We start from the raw sequence: 19,062 nt of genomic DNA on the forward strand, positions 1-19,062 counted from the left end.
GGTGATGGTCTCCATCTCCCCTACAACCATCCCAAACCACCTTTTTATTAGACTTTTCCTTGTTTTTATTTAACAATTCATTGAACAACACAACAAGAAGAACCAGGTATGTAAATTGAACAGAGAAGAAAAAGAACAAGCGCAAAACCGAGGCATGGGGGGTCTATAATTTCAAATAACGGTATTTTCAAGTTTGCCTGCTCTGCCCAGTCTGAAATGCAAAAAAAAAAAAAAAAAAAATGATTAACATGATAAACCTAAGGAGTGCACTAAATCCATGAAAAATATTTGTTACATTAACTTTAACATGATTAAATTAGTGATGCATATCAAATAGTGAGCAGTCTACTATGATTTCAACACTGAAATTGATACATACTTTTGCTTTAATTTCATACTTTGATTTCACATGACATTGCATCTCAGGAGAGGGGGGTTTGCAGGACCCCTAGTAGGAAATCCTACTTCCTTGCAGTATTGCTGGAATGGGCTTCCCACAACAACATGTGCATGTAACTTTGTAAACAAGTTTGCGGCTCATAAATGGCTTTTCATGGCTGAGATATGGAATTCAGGGCTCGAAGAAATGGAATCATGGCTCAAAGAAATGGAATCACAGCTGGCAAGCGCATAAAACCACAGCTTGAAAAATCCAGTCATGGCTTGCCAAGTAGATATATTCCATGCCTGCATAAACTCATGATAAAGGCAAAGCAGAGAGTATTTTAGACTTTTCTTCAAGTTCATTTTTGATCCCTATAAATAGAAGTTTAGAACAGAAAAGTATCATGGATACAAGCAGCATCAATTCATCATGCACAAAAAATTGGTTTAAATCTCAAGTAAATGAGGAAATTAAAAATTAACTCATTAAAAAAAGTCTGTGGTTTGTCACTAATCTCACTATGCAGTATGCACTACAGCAGTAGCACCACCCAAGCCAATGCATCCATCACAAGACAGTTTTTTGAAATTGCCCCTATTGTCAGACAAAGTCTTTATATGTTTACCATTGAAGAGAAAACTTGTAATGGAATCAATTGAAGAGAGCTCGTTCAGCTGCATCTGAGTGTTGATGCTGACTTGCTGCTGCAGCGTTCTGTTTGCTGGTGTCCATTGAGGTTGTCTGTGTAGTTCTTCCAGACGTATACTTGCCATTAACTTGGGTAATAGTGGCAAAACATGGAGTTTTTCAGACTCTTCTTCAAGTTCAATTTTGAGTCATATAGTAGAGCACTGGTTGGGAAAAGTCCTACTTTTTCTGAAACATTGCGGCTCTTATATCATATAATTTCTGTAGCTTGAAATCTTGCTACTCTAATAATCATGTATTTTGTTAAATTGAAAAATTGCAGTTCACACTTCACAAACATGTTAACCAAAATGTTTGTGTGAAGCAAATCAACCAAAATGTTTTGTTGAAAATTACATAGGTACCTAGTTGTGGTCACATCATGTAAGAGCAGTCAGAATACATTATCACATGATCAGTTGCCACTATAAAAGAATGTAAAGTAAAAATGAATGTTATTGTTGCTGTTTGACTGTTTTTGGGTAAAATAGTTTGCGGCTTGTCAATGGCTCTTCTTGGCTGATGATGGCCAAGATATGGAATTCAAGGCCCAAAGAAATGGAATCACGGTTGGCAAATCCTTAAAACCGCAGCACAAAAAATCCAGTTGCAGCTCACTAAGTAGATGTATTCCATGCCTGGTAGAGCAGTAAAGTATCATGGAAAGCAGCATTATCATACATAAGATATTTGTTTAAATCTTAAGTAAATGAGGAAATTAAAAATGAACTGATTCTAAAAAATCTGGTTTGCCACTATGATTTGGGGTGCATTTCTTATATCCACTTTATATGCATTTGACCTTCAAAAACTTGTGCTGAAATGTATATGCCTAATTTTCATTCACATATCTTATGTTGACCCTGAATAAAAGAGACCTGCTTGTTCACCACCTTGACTACTACAGTGACCTCACATCAGTTGCATGCCATATGCAGATTTTGTGAAGTGAAACAGATGTCACTTCAATTCATAGCAATACAAAATTTCAATTCATGCAAAAATAACATATACAAACAGCCTGTACTTTTTGCCACAAATTGTGTGAGCCCATATACAAAACAATAATATCTCCATCCACTAAATTAACCGTGCTGCTTATTTTTCCATTAAATTTAATATAAATCACTCTGTTTGACATAAACTTTACCACATATTACTTTGCTTGAGCGTTTCACCTTTTGTTTACGGTCATATGCAATGCTAACCTGTTGACAAGGGATGCTCTTATGTGCAACTTGTGAGAAATGATTTGTTTTTATTTTAAATTTCAAGGAGCTTTGAGTTTGTACCTAACAATATAAGTTACAAATTACACATTGGTAATATATATATATCCAGTGTTATTATGTAGGAATAAAGAAGCTATATCATAATGTTTTTTTCCTTCAGAGCTTTATTATGCTAACATCTGATTGCCAAATATCTGAATGCAAAAATGCCAAATCACTTAATCTATGACTCATCTTGCAACTTCTCCATAAAGAGACTATGATCCACATTTTGGAAAAAATGTACTTTCCGTAAATAACTGAAATTACTAGTGTGATTGTAAAATAAAGGGGCATATTGATAATAGAAAATATGTTTGAATAAATGTTGTATCAGACTATAATTGTTAGTTAGAAGTTGAAATTAATATTTTCTAAATACCACGGAAGCTTTTGTTTGTAAAAATGTCCAATCAAGCAGCCATCATTCTGTCTTCATTGATTTCAACAATGTGCAAAGATCGTCCACAAGAGTGTAGATTTGGGAAGATTGACCAAATCAACAGTTCTTCCAAGTTTACTAGTGCAATCAAATTTAAAATTATGATTTTATAGATCAAATCAGAAGATTTGCTGATTTGATTATAGCATTATTATACAACCTGTATTCATTATACATGTCTATTTATAGGACTCTATAAGGAAGGACAACAAAAATTCTCACATTTGCCACTAATCTATGCTTGAAGTCTGCAACTAAAATGTTGGGAGTGTTTACCCTTGTTGTTCCTGCTTCATTTCTGAACACCAACGCCATTCAAATCATTATGTGTGAAGTGTTGCAATTTACATGCAAGACTTGATTGACCAGTAGGCAATAACGCTTAGTGGCAATGTGACAATAAGTAACTGTGATATTTCTGTGGTAACATTAGTTTTCATTCAATTTCTGTGTTTTTGAACATTTTTCAGCCTTAAGCTAGATTCTTGTTCAAGTGGAACTAGGTAGTTACCATCAATTCATAGAAGGAGCTTAAGTTGTCAGTGAGGAAGGTGGAGTTAAAAATGTCTCACAGCATGCATCCACAGACTAAGGTGAGCAGAAGGATTTAATTTATGAGGCATTCCTATGGTTACAAGGTATCATTAACTTCTGATTTTAAAATTATATTGTGCCTGTAGCCAATTGTCTGCAACAAGCAATACCTAGTTCAAAAGATCTGTACCTGATTTCTTAACTACTACCTACTAGTTAAAATGCCATCAGACTATTCACTCACTATTGTAATCTGATTTCAACAGTCTTGTAGCTAATAATGGAGTAAATTACATTGTTATGATGTGTGGTCATAAATCTTTAGCGATTTATAGAAAGACTCCATTGACAGAAAAATCTGTATCTCTTTGTTGATATCATCCAGACCCAAGATGCACAATACTTACAATTAATCGAGTTTGTATGTTTGAATTCAATCAAGTTGAATGTTTGAAATGTAGTATCATTTGGCAGTTGATATACTGTAAATGTATTTATTTTGCTACATGCTAGTGACCTTCATAGGAAATTGGCCTATGTAAGTTTAATCATTTATACATAAAAATTAATTGTGCTAGTTCTTTTATTAGAAAAAATTGCTTATTAATGGCTGCATGACTTAATGAGGGCTGCATTTTCAGAGATACAGAAGAGAAGAGAGCAGCAAATCGTCAGATGAGGAGGAGGATTTTGTATTTGTTTCAGCCAAGGAGAGGAAGAAGCAACGTTTGAAGAAGCTCTTCAAAGGTGTTCATGTGAGTTACAATTTTCCAGCATTGTTAGTTTGGCGTATGTAAGTGATTAAAGAAGACAGAAATGGGAGAACAAAATAGAAGACAGAAATTTATGCTGAACAAGTTGTGGTGAATTAGATTTTAGCTAGAGGTTAGAAATCAATGCTTTTTATGGAATTTGAAGATCGTAAATTGGGTCATTGATGAGGAATAATCTAACTACCAAATACTATATTTTCAGGAAGCTGATGGCAACAAGCATCTTCATGACGACCAAGATGGCAAAGATGAGGAGGAAGAGCCTGGAGAAGAGGAAGATGCTCAAGACCTTGCACGCAAGAACAATATTTCACTCCTGGACCAGCACACAGAGCTGAAAAAGCTAGCAGAGGGTACAAAAAAAAATACATTTTTGCTATTGTCATTGAAAGCAAGAGATTTTATCTAAGCGACAGCAGTATTTTAGCTTTTAAATAGTATGTCAGTAGGTATTAGTGTGGCAACAACTCATTGCCATTATTTTGAATTTTTGTAGGTACTCTGAACCGCGTCAGATTCATCTCATTATTTGCCACATATATAGGTACCTAATGAGCAAAATACACTGCCTGGTTGTCTTGTTGCTACTTTTTTCCAGATGTGAAAATTTTTTCAGGTTTCAGATGTTTTATTTCAATATCGTCATTCATTGCCTATTATGCTTCTTAGATTTCTTGTGTAACTAAATATAATAATTTCAGTGTAAAATTGTGATGAATTGTGTGAGGTTAGCTGAATATATCGTAATTATTACTGTATTCACTTATGAGACTTTATTTACAAGTAGATAACAAAGATGGCTTAATTGAAAGAATGAAATGGGGATAACAAAGATGGCTTAATTGAATGAATGAAATGGGGATAACAAACATGGCTTAATTACAGCACGCAAAGAGTCAGAGATCGAGAAGCTACGACGTGAGGAACAGAAGCTTTTGGAAGCTGTGGCTGAGAAGCGAGCTCTCATGGGCGTGGGGGAGCTGGCGCAGGGTGTACAGTACACGGAGTCTTTGTGCACCTCCTGGCGCCCTCCTGCCAGGGTTATGGCCATGTCAAATGAAAGGCATGAACGTGTGCGACGGAAGTACAAGTAAGTATGTCTCACTTGTGTTGCTTCATAAACAAATAATTGTATTGTACCATATGGTTTCTTGTAGCCATGCTCTTCATGCAACTGATGGTAAATAAAAACTTTATAAGCTTCCTCAAAGTGGGTCTTGATTTCAAGTATTTCTAACACTGCTTCTAGTTCTTCAAACAGTTAGTTAATAATCATAGGTTTATTTTCTAGCATTCACATAGTTTTCACTTTCCTATTATTATTCCTACTCTGAATATTGGAGCCATTCAACATTTCCAAATTTAATTTAAATTTAAATCAAACGATCTGACTATAATCGTGATTCTTATGCAAACTTTGAGTAGCAATTTGCCCGCGCTTAAAACCTGACGGCTCTTCTTATTTCATGAAAACCTATCTCGAAATTCAAACAGAATTGATGCAATTTAGGTTTTAAGAATAGGAAAGAAGTTCAATTAAGTGGAGAAAGTGACGATAATCTTTCAATTGTGCTCACAAGAACACTTTAGAGAGACTCAAAAATTTATAATTTCGTTTTCTCACAGGATTTTGGTGGAAGGCGAAGATGTTCCTCCTCCTCTGAAGTCATTTGCAGATATGAAATTCCCTCCGGCAATCCTTAAAGCGCTGGCAAAAAAGAACATAGAAAAACCTTCCCCTATACAGGTTAGCATCTATTATTCATTGTGTCTTCTTCTATCATCAGAATTTGTGTAAATCATATTCCCTGTTTATTGTCCTAAGGTTTAGTGTATATGTCGCGTTGTGGATTTTTTCTTAGCTTCCATGAGGTTATATTGCTCGCCATCCTCTAAAATGAGTATCTGTGGTTTGTGCTTAATATTTATTGCTCCTCCTTCTTTAAAATGAGTCACTGAGTTTGGTGCTGATGACATATGTGCAGATGCAGGGCATTCCGGCCGTGTTGACGGGTAGAGATATCATTGGTATCGCCTTCACAGGCAGCGGCAAGAGCTTGGTCTTCATCCTGCCGCTGGTGATGTTCTGTCTGGAGCAGGAGACCGCACTACCCTTCCAGGAAGATGAAGGGCCCTATGGTGGGCATTGCTGCGGGATTAGTTCATTGCAAGTTAACAATTGGCAAGATTAGCAACTAATGTACACTTTTTGAATCACAATATACTTGCATACTGAAAAACAACTCCCAACAAGATGCATCAAAATATTCCGTGATTTTAAATTGCAAAACATTTTACAGTAACAGATTGTCAATTCTTTAATCATTACTAGATTATTATTTCCATATTTTCTGGTTAGTTTTCCGTTTGTTGGCTGTATATTACCCACTTTCCATGCCCCATGCTTCTTACCACCGATTGAAAAATATTCAACGACTGTTTCTTTTTACAATTTATGTGGTCATGATGAATCTCTCTATTTTACTAGGATTAGGCAATCCACCAATGCACCTCTCACAGCAAATTATTAACTTCTTAGACGCACAAGCTTTATCATCGAGCCATCTCATGCCCTCAGACCTCATCATTGCTTCATTATTGACTTAGACTTCATCATTGCTTCATTATTGACTCAGACCTCATCTTTGATTCATTATTGACTCATTCCGTTATCATTGACCCAGACCTCATCACTCCGTTATCATTGTCTCAGGCCTGATCATCGTACCGTCCCGTGAGCTGGCCAAGCAGATCGTGGAGAACGTGGAGTACATCGCGCAGTTCCTGGTGGCCGACGGCCTGCCTGAGATTCGTGTGTGTTTGGCTATAGGAGGGGAGCCTGTGCCTGCCGCCCTCAGTGTTATCAGGAGGTAATGATGGTCCTGCTCCTCAGTGTTATCAGGAGGTAATGATGGTCCTGCTGCCCTCAGTGTTATCAGGAGGTAATGATGGTCCTGCTGCCCTCAGTGTTATCAGGAGGTAATGATGGTTCTGCTCCTCAGTGTTATCAGGAGGTAATGATGGTTCTGCTCCTCAGTGTTATCAGGAGGTAATGATGGTTCTGCTGCTCTCAGTGTTATCAGGAGGTAATGATTTTCCAGCTGTCCTCAGTACAAATAACTTTTATATAAGACAAAATGAAGTCACAGTAAAGTCGCCACTGGTCATTGACTTGGCTAGAGCTAGATACTCCGCGTCATCTTAACGCCTTGGTAACGGTTTACTTGGTATTTTACGGTAGTGTTTTCTAGCCAATTCAGGCCTGTCGCTTATTCTAGGCATCTCAGGATTTTAACGGCTGCTGGTGATTTGAACCCACAAATCATTGCTTTAATTTATCCGTTCTCATCCTCCCTGCCACCTCGCTGAGTTCGACAACAATTTTTACACCTATTTTGATGAAACCCACAAATCGCTGCTCTAATTTTGATGCTCTTAACTTTGAGCTCGTAGCCACTGTGCCTATAATTTGTAAGCTATATCTGGAATTCCGCATCTTCGGCTGTTGTTATACAATTAAACATAGTATAATTTTTACTAATCAGCTCGAAAATAAGTTCGAGTTTAGTCAAGTTTAGTGGCCACATGTTTACTATCGCTTGAGCCACTTGATATCTCGCATCGAAAGTCAAGAATAACATCACAAATAAGGTGAAAGGTCTCAATTATCGAAAGTTATTGAAATTAAAATCGTTCATCACCCACTCGGGGGCGGAAGGTGTCAAGTGTCTAGTCTGCTGGTTTAAAAGAAGCAGCTTTAGCATCTCAATGAGACGAAGTGACAAGGAGGGACAGGTGAAGAGCAAAAAAAAATGCAAAGAAAGACGTACAAGAGGTCGTTTACACGAGCCGTCGGCCGCCCGCACTGGAGAGACAGAAGAGAAATGCAAGGAATTCTGCCTATACGATAGCTTAGCCCCACAACTGAGACCCGCTGTCAGACACCGCGAGCTAACTGGTGGGGCGCTCAGGAGCAATGATCCTAGGAACGCCAGATACCATAGGACTTCTGACGAGCTCAGACACGCGTCAAAAGATCCCCCTGATGGAATACGCAGTTAGATTAATCAATATTTATTTTCGGTGCTAAGTTGTTCATTAATGCGTACTTTTGGTTTGCAGGGGAGTTCATGTGATGGTGGCCACCCCAGGCCGTCTCATTGACATGCTCGACAAGAAGATGTTCAGATTAGACGTGTGCAGGTAACCTAGGCGGTGAAACTTCTCTGCCGAGCCAGTCATTACCCACTCTCCATCACCCGCACTGCTGTTCCATTCATGTCATCACCCACACTGCTGTTGTGGTTTTTTTATCTATCACATTCATTTTCCTTCGTTTCATCACCTTGGACTCTCAATTCCTATCCTATTCGCTGCCTCGGCAATTTTCCTTTGAAAACTTAAGGCATGAGCTCTCTTCCTCGTGTCAATTTTTTTCTTCTAAGATTGGATATTTATCGTGAGGTTGGAAGTGATAATAACATTTACTACGATAATGATATGTAAAATTACTAGGATGGGAATTAAATAAAGTTATTTGGAAAAATAATGAAGAGTATATCGATGTTACCGTTGATGATTTATTGTCTGCTGGTGTAAATCGCGTGCAGATATTTAGTGATGGATGAGGCTGACCGCATGATCGACATGGGTTTCGAAGAAGATGTTCGCACCATTTACTCATACTTCAAAGACCAGCGACAAACTCTTCTCTTCTCTGCAACGATGCCTAAGAAAATTCAGAACTTTGCCCGTTCTGCGCTGGTGCGTCCCGTCACTGTGAACGTGGGGCGGGCGGGCGCCGCTGCCATCAATGTCAAACAAGAAGTCGAGTACGTCAAGCAGGTAAGGAGTTTGTGTTGTAGGGGAAGCAAGAGTGTGACTTCACTCAAGTACACAGTTGGTCCAGAAGCATGGTTCCTGAACTACCGCCCCTGCCCTAACAAAATTTACAGTCGCCCCAGCTTCTGGTAATCCTAATCAGGAGCTGCCGCGTCTGTAAATTTTCACTGGGTGTGTCTGTCAGTATAGGTTGCAGAGCCGAGATGCCCATCCCGGTCTACGGCTCTAACGTACCATGCAAACGACCTCTGGTACGCGTGTTTGTTTGACAGTATTTTTCTGTGTCGGTTCACCTGTCCCATATTCGATTATTTTGTTAGCATATCAATTTGTATGGCTTCGTCTCCAAGATGCTAACGCTGAAACGTTGTCACTAAAATAGGAGAGGCTACCAATTTTAGAACTTTCTACTCGCGTCAATGATAAAAGTTTTAATTTATTAGGATTACTCAACGGGGCTGGGTAACCCTAGGCACATTATTTTTCGATTTAAATCATATTTGTGACCTGACCTATACCAAAATTTGCCTCGTATTGTTTGCCAAATGTATTGTTCTTCACGAATTTCCATCCTCTCGCTTCTGATTCATTTCTAATTAATTAAGGCCGATATTACTAACGAAAAACGTCTGTACCTTCAGGAAGCTCGAGTGACGCACATCCTGGCAATGCTGAACAAAACACCGCCTCCTGTGCTCATCTTCGCTGAGAAGAAACAAGACGTCGACCTCATCCAAGAGTACCTGCTGCTTAAGGGAGTCTCGGCCGCAGCCATCCACGGCGGCAAGGACCAGGAGGAACGCTCTGCTGCTATCGAAGCCTTCAAGGTGGTCAAGTATTCCACGTTGTAATTATAAATTACTTGCATGAATCGAGTTGACGAGTTCTGTCGTAAAATTGTACCTACACAAATTCATCTGGCATTTGGTTCACTAAGTACAAATTTCGCATGTCTACTGGCGCCGGATGTTCGTGTAACCGTGCTTCTGCTCAATGTTTCTATCAAAATCAATGATTGTTCTGTAAGCGCTAAAATGATGGTTGTTAACACGCATTTGAAACTTGTCACTTGTTATTTCTCTTCAGAGGTTAGAAAAAGACGTGCTGGTGGCCACCGACGTCGCTTCCAAAGGCTTGGATTTCCCTGGCATTAAACACGTCATCAATTACGATATGCCTGACGACATCGAAAATTATGTGCACAGGATTGGGCGTACCGGCCGGTCGGGAGCTAAAGGCGTTGCCACAACTTTCATCAATAAAACTAACGAAGAAAGCGTCTTGCTCGACCTTAAAGCTCTGCTTATTGAGAGCAAGCAAAAGGTAATTGGAACACATTCGAATGTTAGATCTTATTATATTGTGTTTTCTCCTGGTCAGATATAGAAAATGTATTCTTCAAGGCCTCCTCATTAGTTAATCGATACCTTCAAATTGGTTTTATACGACGTTCACGACAAATAAGATCCTTGTGACCTTACAATTGTTGAATTAATCACATTACAATCGTTATAAACCGAGCTGATTCCATATTAGTTCAATGATTCCTTGGCTGGAATTGCACTGTATTGACTGAAGGAGTTGTATCAGTTCTTCGACTTGCTTTGCAATCGCTACTCGTGTGGGCAATTACAATCTGTTATCCCAGGTTCCTGAGTTCTTATCTCTGCTGGGTGACGGCAATGACTTCTTGGCAGCATTCGACACGAGCACAAACGGCGGGGACGAAGCAGGCTGTTCGTATTGTGGAGGCTTGGGTCACAGGATCACCGCGTGCCCGAGGCTTGAAGCGATGCAAAGCAAACAGGCTGCAGGCATCGGCAGGAAAGATTATTTGGCTAACAATGCTGCAGATTACTAACCACGTGGCAGCTTTACCTTAGCCATGCATCGCTCGAGATTGCATACGATTATAGGACTTATTTGTAAATAAACTGAGGAAAATTACTGTTCCTAGTATAAAGTTTTTTTTCAATATTTTATTGAATTGTGATGGTTATTGAACAAATTTATAAGCCCATCACAACGCGTTTATACTCAGATAAGTGATAACGAGAACATCAATAAGTTGCTTAATACCACATTTAGAATTTGATCCACAGTCTCGTAGTAAAATATCATCAAAGAAGAGTATTAAGAACTTTCTTTTGTCCTGCAAAATAGAAGCACCATCTATTCAGCGCTGTACGAAACTTCTGAAGGTTTCTCTGAATAATTAAAATTATCGATGTTCTTCAACGAGCATCCAAACAAACGAATTCGCATGAGGAGGTATGTGATGAAGGCTGAAGCGAGCACGGTAGATGACTTGCGACACGAGCCCATCACGACGGACTCTTCTCGCTCATACATTCACAGGATGTTTACAATTAATAAATTTAATGGAAGTCAGACATGATTCGCCATTTGCTAGATCTAGAATAGAGCTACAAGCTGGAAGAGACCTGCATCTATCAAGTCAATATCTAAATACATTTAGAAGACGCTAGGGTAAGTTGCAGTCACTCAGATTTGTGGCTTAAAGCGCAAAATCTGCTCGAAGGCGCGATAACCAAATCTCGAGAACACATGACTGAGCACTGCTTCGTCATTATCTTTAGAAAATATGATTAGTTGCATGGCGGATACATGATGACCGTCATTAGTGAACTCATTCGATATTGATCCTTCCACCCTCAAAGAGCTAAAAAAATGTGTGACATAGACAAGTTACAACATGGGAGTGCTAGCTCTTCAAATAAAATAGGTTTTTGCGTCAGTGCTCGCCAATGTCGAGCCACTGAGTTTTTCTTTACTGAACTTCCATTAGTTGTAATAAATTCGAGACTCATAGCCCGCAAACCAATATGAAATAATCTAGGATTCTCTTAGCTATGATCTTGAGAGGCATCAAAACTTCGAACTCCTTTAACGAGAAATTTAACCGTAGCTTCATAGTTAGGAAAAAAATTCGGGCGACACTCTTACGCAATAAAGAATACAATTGCCTTTGGTAGCGGTGATTTGTTCAGAAATTACGTGCGTGTAACCCCGACCGTGATTACCAGGTTTATTTATGAGATGAATTAGAAAAGCCTGAAGGAAGCTCTATAGCGAGGGAATCGAGGAGATAGCGAAACCTCAACTTCATTAAGACTAAGGATTGCATTTAAAAATGGCTAAAGCAGATGTTAAAATTAGTGCCATCAAATCGAATACAATAATTTTCCATCTAAGATTAATAACCGCTTAGAAAAAATCGCACGTGCTTAAAGCAAATAAATTAGTGAAAATTAAACAATTTCTGACGTGAGAAGTAGAAGCGAATTATCGTGAACGCCTCTATCAAGATTTTGAAGTATCATTGGAAGAATCGTCGCATGAAGATACACTTTGACTAAGAGTTCCTCTATGATTTTCCTCTGGCATAAACGAAACATCCGTCACTCGTTCATGTTGATTATCAGTTAAAATATCATTATCAGTCAAACTCGCGTTATCTGCTGAAGGATCACAAATGTTGGACAAGTCTTTAGCAGCCGGCAAACTCCCTTCACCCGATACGAGAGGTGGCACCTCATTGCACGATGCGTCGTTACACGAGCTCGGATTAAGTTTAATTGTGTCAGTATCGGAGCCGAAGTTAGGATTAAGTTTGATTGTGTCGGTGTCTACTGAAGAGCCGGTCTGTGTTATAGCGTCGTGGCGCTGTGAGGCCACCACCGACCCTGACTTGATAGCAATTTGTAGCATCTCCCGTAGTCCCTGAAAACAGAATGTAGCGATGACTCGCGCGAGAGCGTCATGCATTTCATTTTTAAAGTATACTCAAGTATAAACCCTATCTACCTCCTACTTTAATTTAATATACCGTTATCATCGTGGAACAAGTTATAATAACTCGGAAGACTTTCAATGCACCAATAAGTAAAAAAAAATACTTCGGCGCATGGCATTAATAGAAATGAAGCGTTTGGAGAGCACGCCTGTGCTTCTCCAACACAGGCTGACCAGAGTAATCTGCATGAATCAAACAACACAACAACGGGGCAGCTACGGCAAGTAACTACTGAAGAATGACAGTTAACAGTGCAACACACTAGCAGGTAAGCTACGGCAAGTAATTACTGAAATGATAATAGTTAAGAATGCAACATACTAGTGGGGCAGCTGCGGCCAAGTAATTGCTAAATAAAAACAGTTAATAATACAAGGTTGCAGCAAACAGACCCTGTTCTCTCTGGCGAGGCTGGAGAGCTGCTCCTGGTACTCGAAGGATTGGTCTTCGTCGAGCTGGGCCGCACGGCGCATCACACTCACCATTTCGCTCACGCGCTCGATATTGTCACCAAGCTGAAATAACACAATTTTAATTTTATGTATAATTTTATCACATTTCTACAAACAGAAAGTGATTTAAAAATTTTATAATGGAATAGAATTTTAGCCGTCTTATTTCAGAGTTTAGTCGGTGTTGTCAAACCAAAGGAATGTGGTTCACGTTTGGTTTATTGTATCAGTAAGACATCGAGGACTCGACAGAATCGTACGTTAAGCACTCAGAGGACTGAATCAAGAAGACAATCACACACCGTAAGAAATTTCAACAATATAAATATAGTATCAATATATCATACCACATGGTAATTATGATAGCTTTATGGATTCCAAAAATATGCTGCAGAGTACTGCAAAATACACTTAAAGTGGGTGAAAGCAAGAAACGCATCCATCTTCATAAAAAAAAACCGTTAGAGGGTGCATGAACAAGGAACAGATTTAAAGTAAGGCATTTATACGCACTGCACCCTTAATTCTTGTCCCCTTTTTGAAATTTGCTCCCTTCACAAGCAGACGGTTTTGTTATACCTTACTTGATCCCGGAAACGTCGGTCGGTAGTGCGATCTACTAAAAGGCACGACTACCGTATCGCCGTGTAGTGTTGCATCTAGTGTTGTCTCACTGCTGATGCGGCCGTACATATGACAATATCTTAAGAGTCGCCAGTCATAGGTGTATGTTGCTGATGGTCTTATACCGGAGTCGCAGTTCTATCAATGACTCAACAGGTTCTCGAAACCAAGGGCAAATGGCTGTAACAGTCACCCGATATTACCCAGGCAAGGACTGGACTTATAGTAGAGACTCGAATATCCTTTTCACGTTGATTTTAATTAATTAAATAAGCAGTCGTCGCGCACAGGTTGGTCCTCTTAGCCTAAAGCCAATCAAGATGCCCGTCCCTCGACTATGGGAATTTTCAATGAGCAAAGCAGGTTTTTTCAAACGCTAATGAAAAAATTTGTTCTCATAGAATCGACAATTCCTGTACTACACACATAAACGCGCTTGAGCCAACATTCCATATTCTTAACTATCTGAACGCTAGCGCATAACATTTCAATTGTTACTCTAAATGCAAGCAATTTTCTATGGTTCCTTTTAAACTGAGTTGCCCACAAATGAAGAATAGGAGGAAAAAAGGGAAAAGATATATGGGTAAGTGAGATCACCTGACGCTGCAGGGCGGCAGTGTGGGGACATCGTAGAGCGTCAGGGGAGGACGTGAGGAGTTTGGCTACCTGCTCCCTGTACTTGCTCATGATGAGTTCCATGACGGTCTGTTGCTCCTCCAGGGCCATGCGCAGCTCTTTATTTTCCTGCATGTAAATAGACCAGCATTAGGCTCTTTATTTTCCTGCATGTAAATAGACCAGCATTAGGCTCTTTATTCTCCTGCATGTAAATAGACCAACATGAGGATCTTTATTCTCCTGCACGTAAATAGACCAGCATGAGGCTCTTTATTCTCCTGCACGTAAATAGACCAGCATGAGGCTCTTTATTCTCCTGCATGTAGCTCTTTATTCTCCTGCATATAAATAGACCAGCATGAGGCTCTTTATTCTCCTGCATGTAAATAGACCAGCATTAGGCTCTTTATTCTCCTGCATGTAAATAGACCAGCATTAGGCTCTTTACTTTCCTGCGTGGAAATAGACTAACATGAGGCTCTTTATTCATCTGTCTGGAAGCAAACTTATAAATTCAATTTATTTTTTGTGGATACCACAAATGGTAAGCTCTTACATTCGCTGGCAATAAACAGGAAAATGCGACTTACAGCTGATAGGACGCATTTGCAATTCACTAGCTTCACGAAGTATACAAGTGCATATATAGTTTGCTTGCAATAGGCTAAGGCTTACGAGAAACAATTGTGAGGCAGCATCTTGTTCTCTGCAATTAGGACAAGCCTTCAGCCTGTGTTTTGCTGCAGCAATATTTTGATCCATAATACTTGAGAGCTTATTGGCCACATGAACAATAAATGTCCATTTGAAGCTGTTTCAAATATAAATAATTTGGTAAGATATATATTTTAGCAAGAAACCATGAACATGACAAGTTGAAGTGCGTGAAATGCATCGGAGAGACATGGGAACAAAAAATCTGATGTCTCTATTCCCATGCACCCCGCACCTCCTGCAGTTCCCTGATGTATCTGTTATAATACACCCTACACCACACCACACACCTCCTGCAGTTCTCTGATGTATCTCTTACAATACACCCTGCACCGCACCACACACCTCCTGCAGTTCCCTGATGTATCTCTTACAATACACCCTGCACCACACCACACACCTCCTGCAGTTCCCTGATGTATCTGTTACCATACACCCTGCACCACACCACGCACCTCCTGCAGTTCCCTGATGTATCTTATTCTTATCATACACCCTGCACCACACCACGCACCTCCTGCAGTTCCCTGATGTATCTTATTCTTATCATACACCCTGCACCACACCACACACCTCCTGCAGTTCCCTGATGTATCTGTTACCATGCACCCTGCACCACACCACGCACCTCCTGCAGTTCCCTGATGTATCTTATTCTTATCATACACCCTGCACCACACCACGCACCTCCTGCAGTTCCCTGATGTATCTTATTCTTATCATACACCCTGCACCACACCACACACCTCCTGCAGTTCCCTGATGTATCTGTTACCATGCACCCTGCACCACACCACACACCTCCTGCAGTTCCCTGATGTATCTGTTCTCCTGTTGTATGGAGTGTATGAGTTGGCCTCGAGGTCTGTTATTGGCAACTTCGTTCAGCTGGTTCATCTCCTCACAATACTGAAAAAATTCATTTATTTTAACAATGAAATTTTTGCATAAACATTAACAATACATAAATGTTGAAAATCAACATTGAAATTTTACTCAAACTAGGTATATAGCTGATTCAACTAAAATAGTTAGAATCAACATAACATACTTCAGTATATAATACAACCAAAACATAAGTAAGGGTGTTTTGCAAATGTAATGAGAGAAATTAAATCTTAACTGCAAGAAAACTTCTAAATGTGAATATAGATAGCTTTTGAATTATATATAAACCCATAGATTTCAACAAAAATCAGATACATTGACCTATTTGATAGTAGGTAGTTACTTGAAAAATGAAATACATTCGTCACAAATTCTTGAAAAAATTGTCTTATATCAAGAACAATAGGTAATTTTTTAGCTCTTCAACTGACTTACTGATGGTTTAGTATAATATGATTCCTTAATAAATAACTCAAGCTTAAACAAAGCATTGAGGTATGGTACACTATAAAAATTTCATAAAAGCACTTTATTGAGTAAAAATAATTTTGGATCAAATGTATAAAATGTGGCCTAAGAAATATAATTTCCAAATGTCAATCAACCTTTTTCTTGTTTGATAATATCTAATATACGGTAACTCACATATTGTCCATAAATATGCCTAAATAGCTTACCTCTTTCATGCTTTCAACCTGCTTGAACATTCCCTGTGCCTGAGATAACAAATTATCTGTTGAGCTATCATGATCTCGGAGCCTTGTTGCAAGTTTGCGGGCATCGCTAAGAACTTGCTGCAGTACTGACATTGTCACTCCTAATAAGTAATCTGAAAAAAAAAAAACAATTTCAGTGAATTTGGCTCCAAATTCACATAGGTATTTTGATTCAATTAAAACCATTTCAGCTTGCAAATAAGTTTAAAGGAGGTTACAGGAGTTCAGTAGTGTACTTCAGTAGAGAACTCTGACATTTCCATCAAATTTTCCATACCAAAAAAATTTTCGACACTAGTACAACTGAGGTCATGCCAGGCAGCAGAAAAACTAAAATTTATCCAGGAAGTAAAGTAGAATACCAGAATTGAGTTCCATAGGATCTTAAACAAAACTTTGTATTAGATCTGTCAATTAAAACTGAATTGAGTGTTAAGAAAATCTATGGTTTGCCACTACTGTATATTTGCATGATAATGACGGTAATGTGATATCTCTTATACTTTGTTAGTCTACTCATAAGACTTGAAAAGTAAATCTAAAAAAAATTTCTGCTCTGCCACTATGATTCTTGCTAAAGGAGTTTCCTCCCATCTAATGTTTAACCAAAGTGCACACCAACAGGCCGCAAGCTTCCGGATGTTTTGTGAATTTGTTACTTTAGAAACAAAATTTCCTTCAGAAGTAGGAAAATTCCAGTCCAACAGCTTATAGGCTTTATAGTGGCAAATGACAGGATTGGAATTTTCCTCCTTAGTAGAGAAATCTTGTGAAATCCAAAGTGATAAATTTTCAATACATTTGACATCACACAGCCCAATCATTCATTTTTATTGGCAATTAGATAAGAGGTTATTTATTTAGAGGAAGCTTGCATTTCCAAAAATGATGGAAAAGCTCTAGTTGCAGCTTGAAAGGTGGATACTGGTACCTATATTCTATGTCTGGCAAACATACGACTTTATTGCTGACCTTCTCTGCTGATTCCTTTCAGCAGGATTAAAATTTTTCTACTCATTACTAAAATCTTGCAGCTCTAACATGACAAATTTTCAATTCATTTTGAATCTTGCAGCCTGACAAATGCAGTCTCTTTTGTCCGATGTCAATTCACTTGACCTGATAGAGATTGAGGACGAGTCAACATCTGATAGACACGTGATAGATCACGCGATCAAGACCTCAGTAGTGGGCTATCCCTGATAAACCGGCAAAGCTTATAAAAGGTCTAGCAACCTTTAGCAAAGCCACCAGTAGCTGATGAGCACTCCGCGATGTAGCGTGTCGGTAGAGTTCTCCAACCTTATGGTCGATGCTGTAGCTTATACCTCTGTATCGCAACTCTGTATTACCACCCAGTATACAAGATATGTTATCTGGACTTATGTGTCTTACTTTTCCTCACTACCTTAGTGATTAGTCAAAGAACCCGATCCTCAGGTGGAGCTCAATATAATGAGTTCAATGTCTTGAGCGCAACCTCGGACACTTTTGTTAATGATAAGAAATGATGTAATTCATCTAGTGAGAATCTTGCAGTTCCAAAAATGGTAGGAAAGCTCTAATCACTGCTCAGAAGGTGGATGTTTTCTACATTAGCCTATAAGTAAACCAGCAAGTGTTATGGATACCATCATTAACTGACCCAAGCTAATGAACAAAATCTTCATGTTAATCATTAAATCATAAATGAACTGGTTTATAAAAAATTATTGTTTGCCAATATGGCCTATGCAACTGAGACTGACAAACCAGTTGAATTGTCCATCCTGCAGACCTGAGGTCTGAGGACAAGGACCTGAGGTCTGGCATTGAATTGCAGCTGCAACTAGAGATTTCTAACCTTATTCATAGCCATGAGGGACAAATTATCTCATATTTAACTGTTAATTAAAGTGCACTAGTGGGCCCCAAGATTCCAAGTGAATCAAAAATTTGTCATTTTTGAGCTGCCAGATTCCATTCACAAGTAAAAAAAATACCAATATAGCCTGGCATGGAATAGGTATACCGTATCTACCTTACAGGCTGCAACCAGAGCTACAAGGTTCCTGCTAGATAACTAACCTCCTACATAATAATTATATAAGTACACAATAGTTCACAAGATTTAAATGTATATATAAATTTTAAATAGAAATTCCATAGATTGAAGAAAATTCCAATCCATCTGCCTGAGGTCACTGTCACCTCAGGACACCTGACAAAAGCATTTCTCCTCTCTTAATATTCTGGCATTGCAAGAAGTAAGGAAGGGGTGAGATTGAATAACTCAAGTGCTAAAATTTTACACTGG

At 38.9% G+C, this 19,062-nt stretch overlaps 2 protein-coding genes across 2 annotated transcripts; one reads left to right on the forward strand and one right to left on the reverse strand.

The window, feature by feature from the left end:
• Positions 1–3,035: 3,035 nt before the first annotated feature.
• Positions 3,036–11,067, forward strand: LOC108672711 (ATP-dependent RNA helicase abstrakt). Its single transcript, XM_018160429.2, has 12 exons — positions 3,036–3,378; positions 3,961–4,074; positions 4,295–4,445; positions 4,978–5,182; positions 5,719–5,839; positions 6,078–6,231; positions 6,806–6,962; positions 8,215–8,295; positions 8,703–8,937; positions 9,576–9,761; positions 10,021–10,257; positions 10,583–11,067. Exons 1-12 carry the CDS (start codon positions 3,349–3,351, stop codon positions 10,793–10,795), a joined length of 1,884 nt encoding a protein of 627 aa, XP_018015918.1. The 5' UTR covers positions 3,036–3,348; the 3' UTR covers positions 10,796–11,067.
• Positions 11,068–11,511: 444 nt separating this feature from the next.
• On the reverse strand, positions 11,512–16,881 carry LOC108672712 (FGFR1 oncogene partner 2 homolog). The gene is made up of 5 exons (XM_018160430.2): positions 16,728–16,881; positions 15,964–16,071; positions 14,428–14,574; positions 13,144–13,266; positions 11,512–12,678 (listed from the first exon to the last, which is right to left on the reverse strand). The coding sequence occupies exons 1-5, from the start codon at positions 16,857–16,859 to the stop codon at positions 12,259–12,261; spliced, it is 930 nt and encodes a 309-aa protein (XP_018015919.1). The 5' UTR covers positions 16,860–16,881; the 3' UTR covers positions 11,512–12,258.
• Positions 16,882–19,062: the final 2,181 nt, after the last annotated feature.

The sequence above is a fragment of the Hyalella azteca genome, unplaced genomic scaffold (assembly GCF_000764305.2).
Source record: "Hyalella azteca isolate HAZT.00-mixed unplaced genomic scaffold, Hazt_2.0.2 contig336, whole genome shotgun sequence".
NCBI lineage: Eukaryota > Metazoa > Arthropoda > Malacostraca > Amphipoda > Hyalellidae > Hyalella > Hyalella azteca.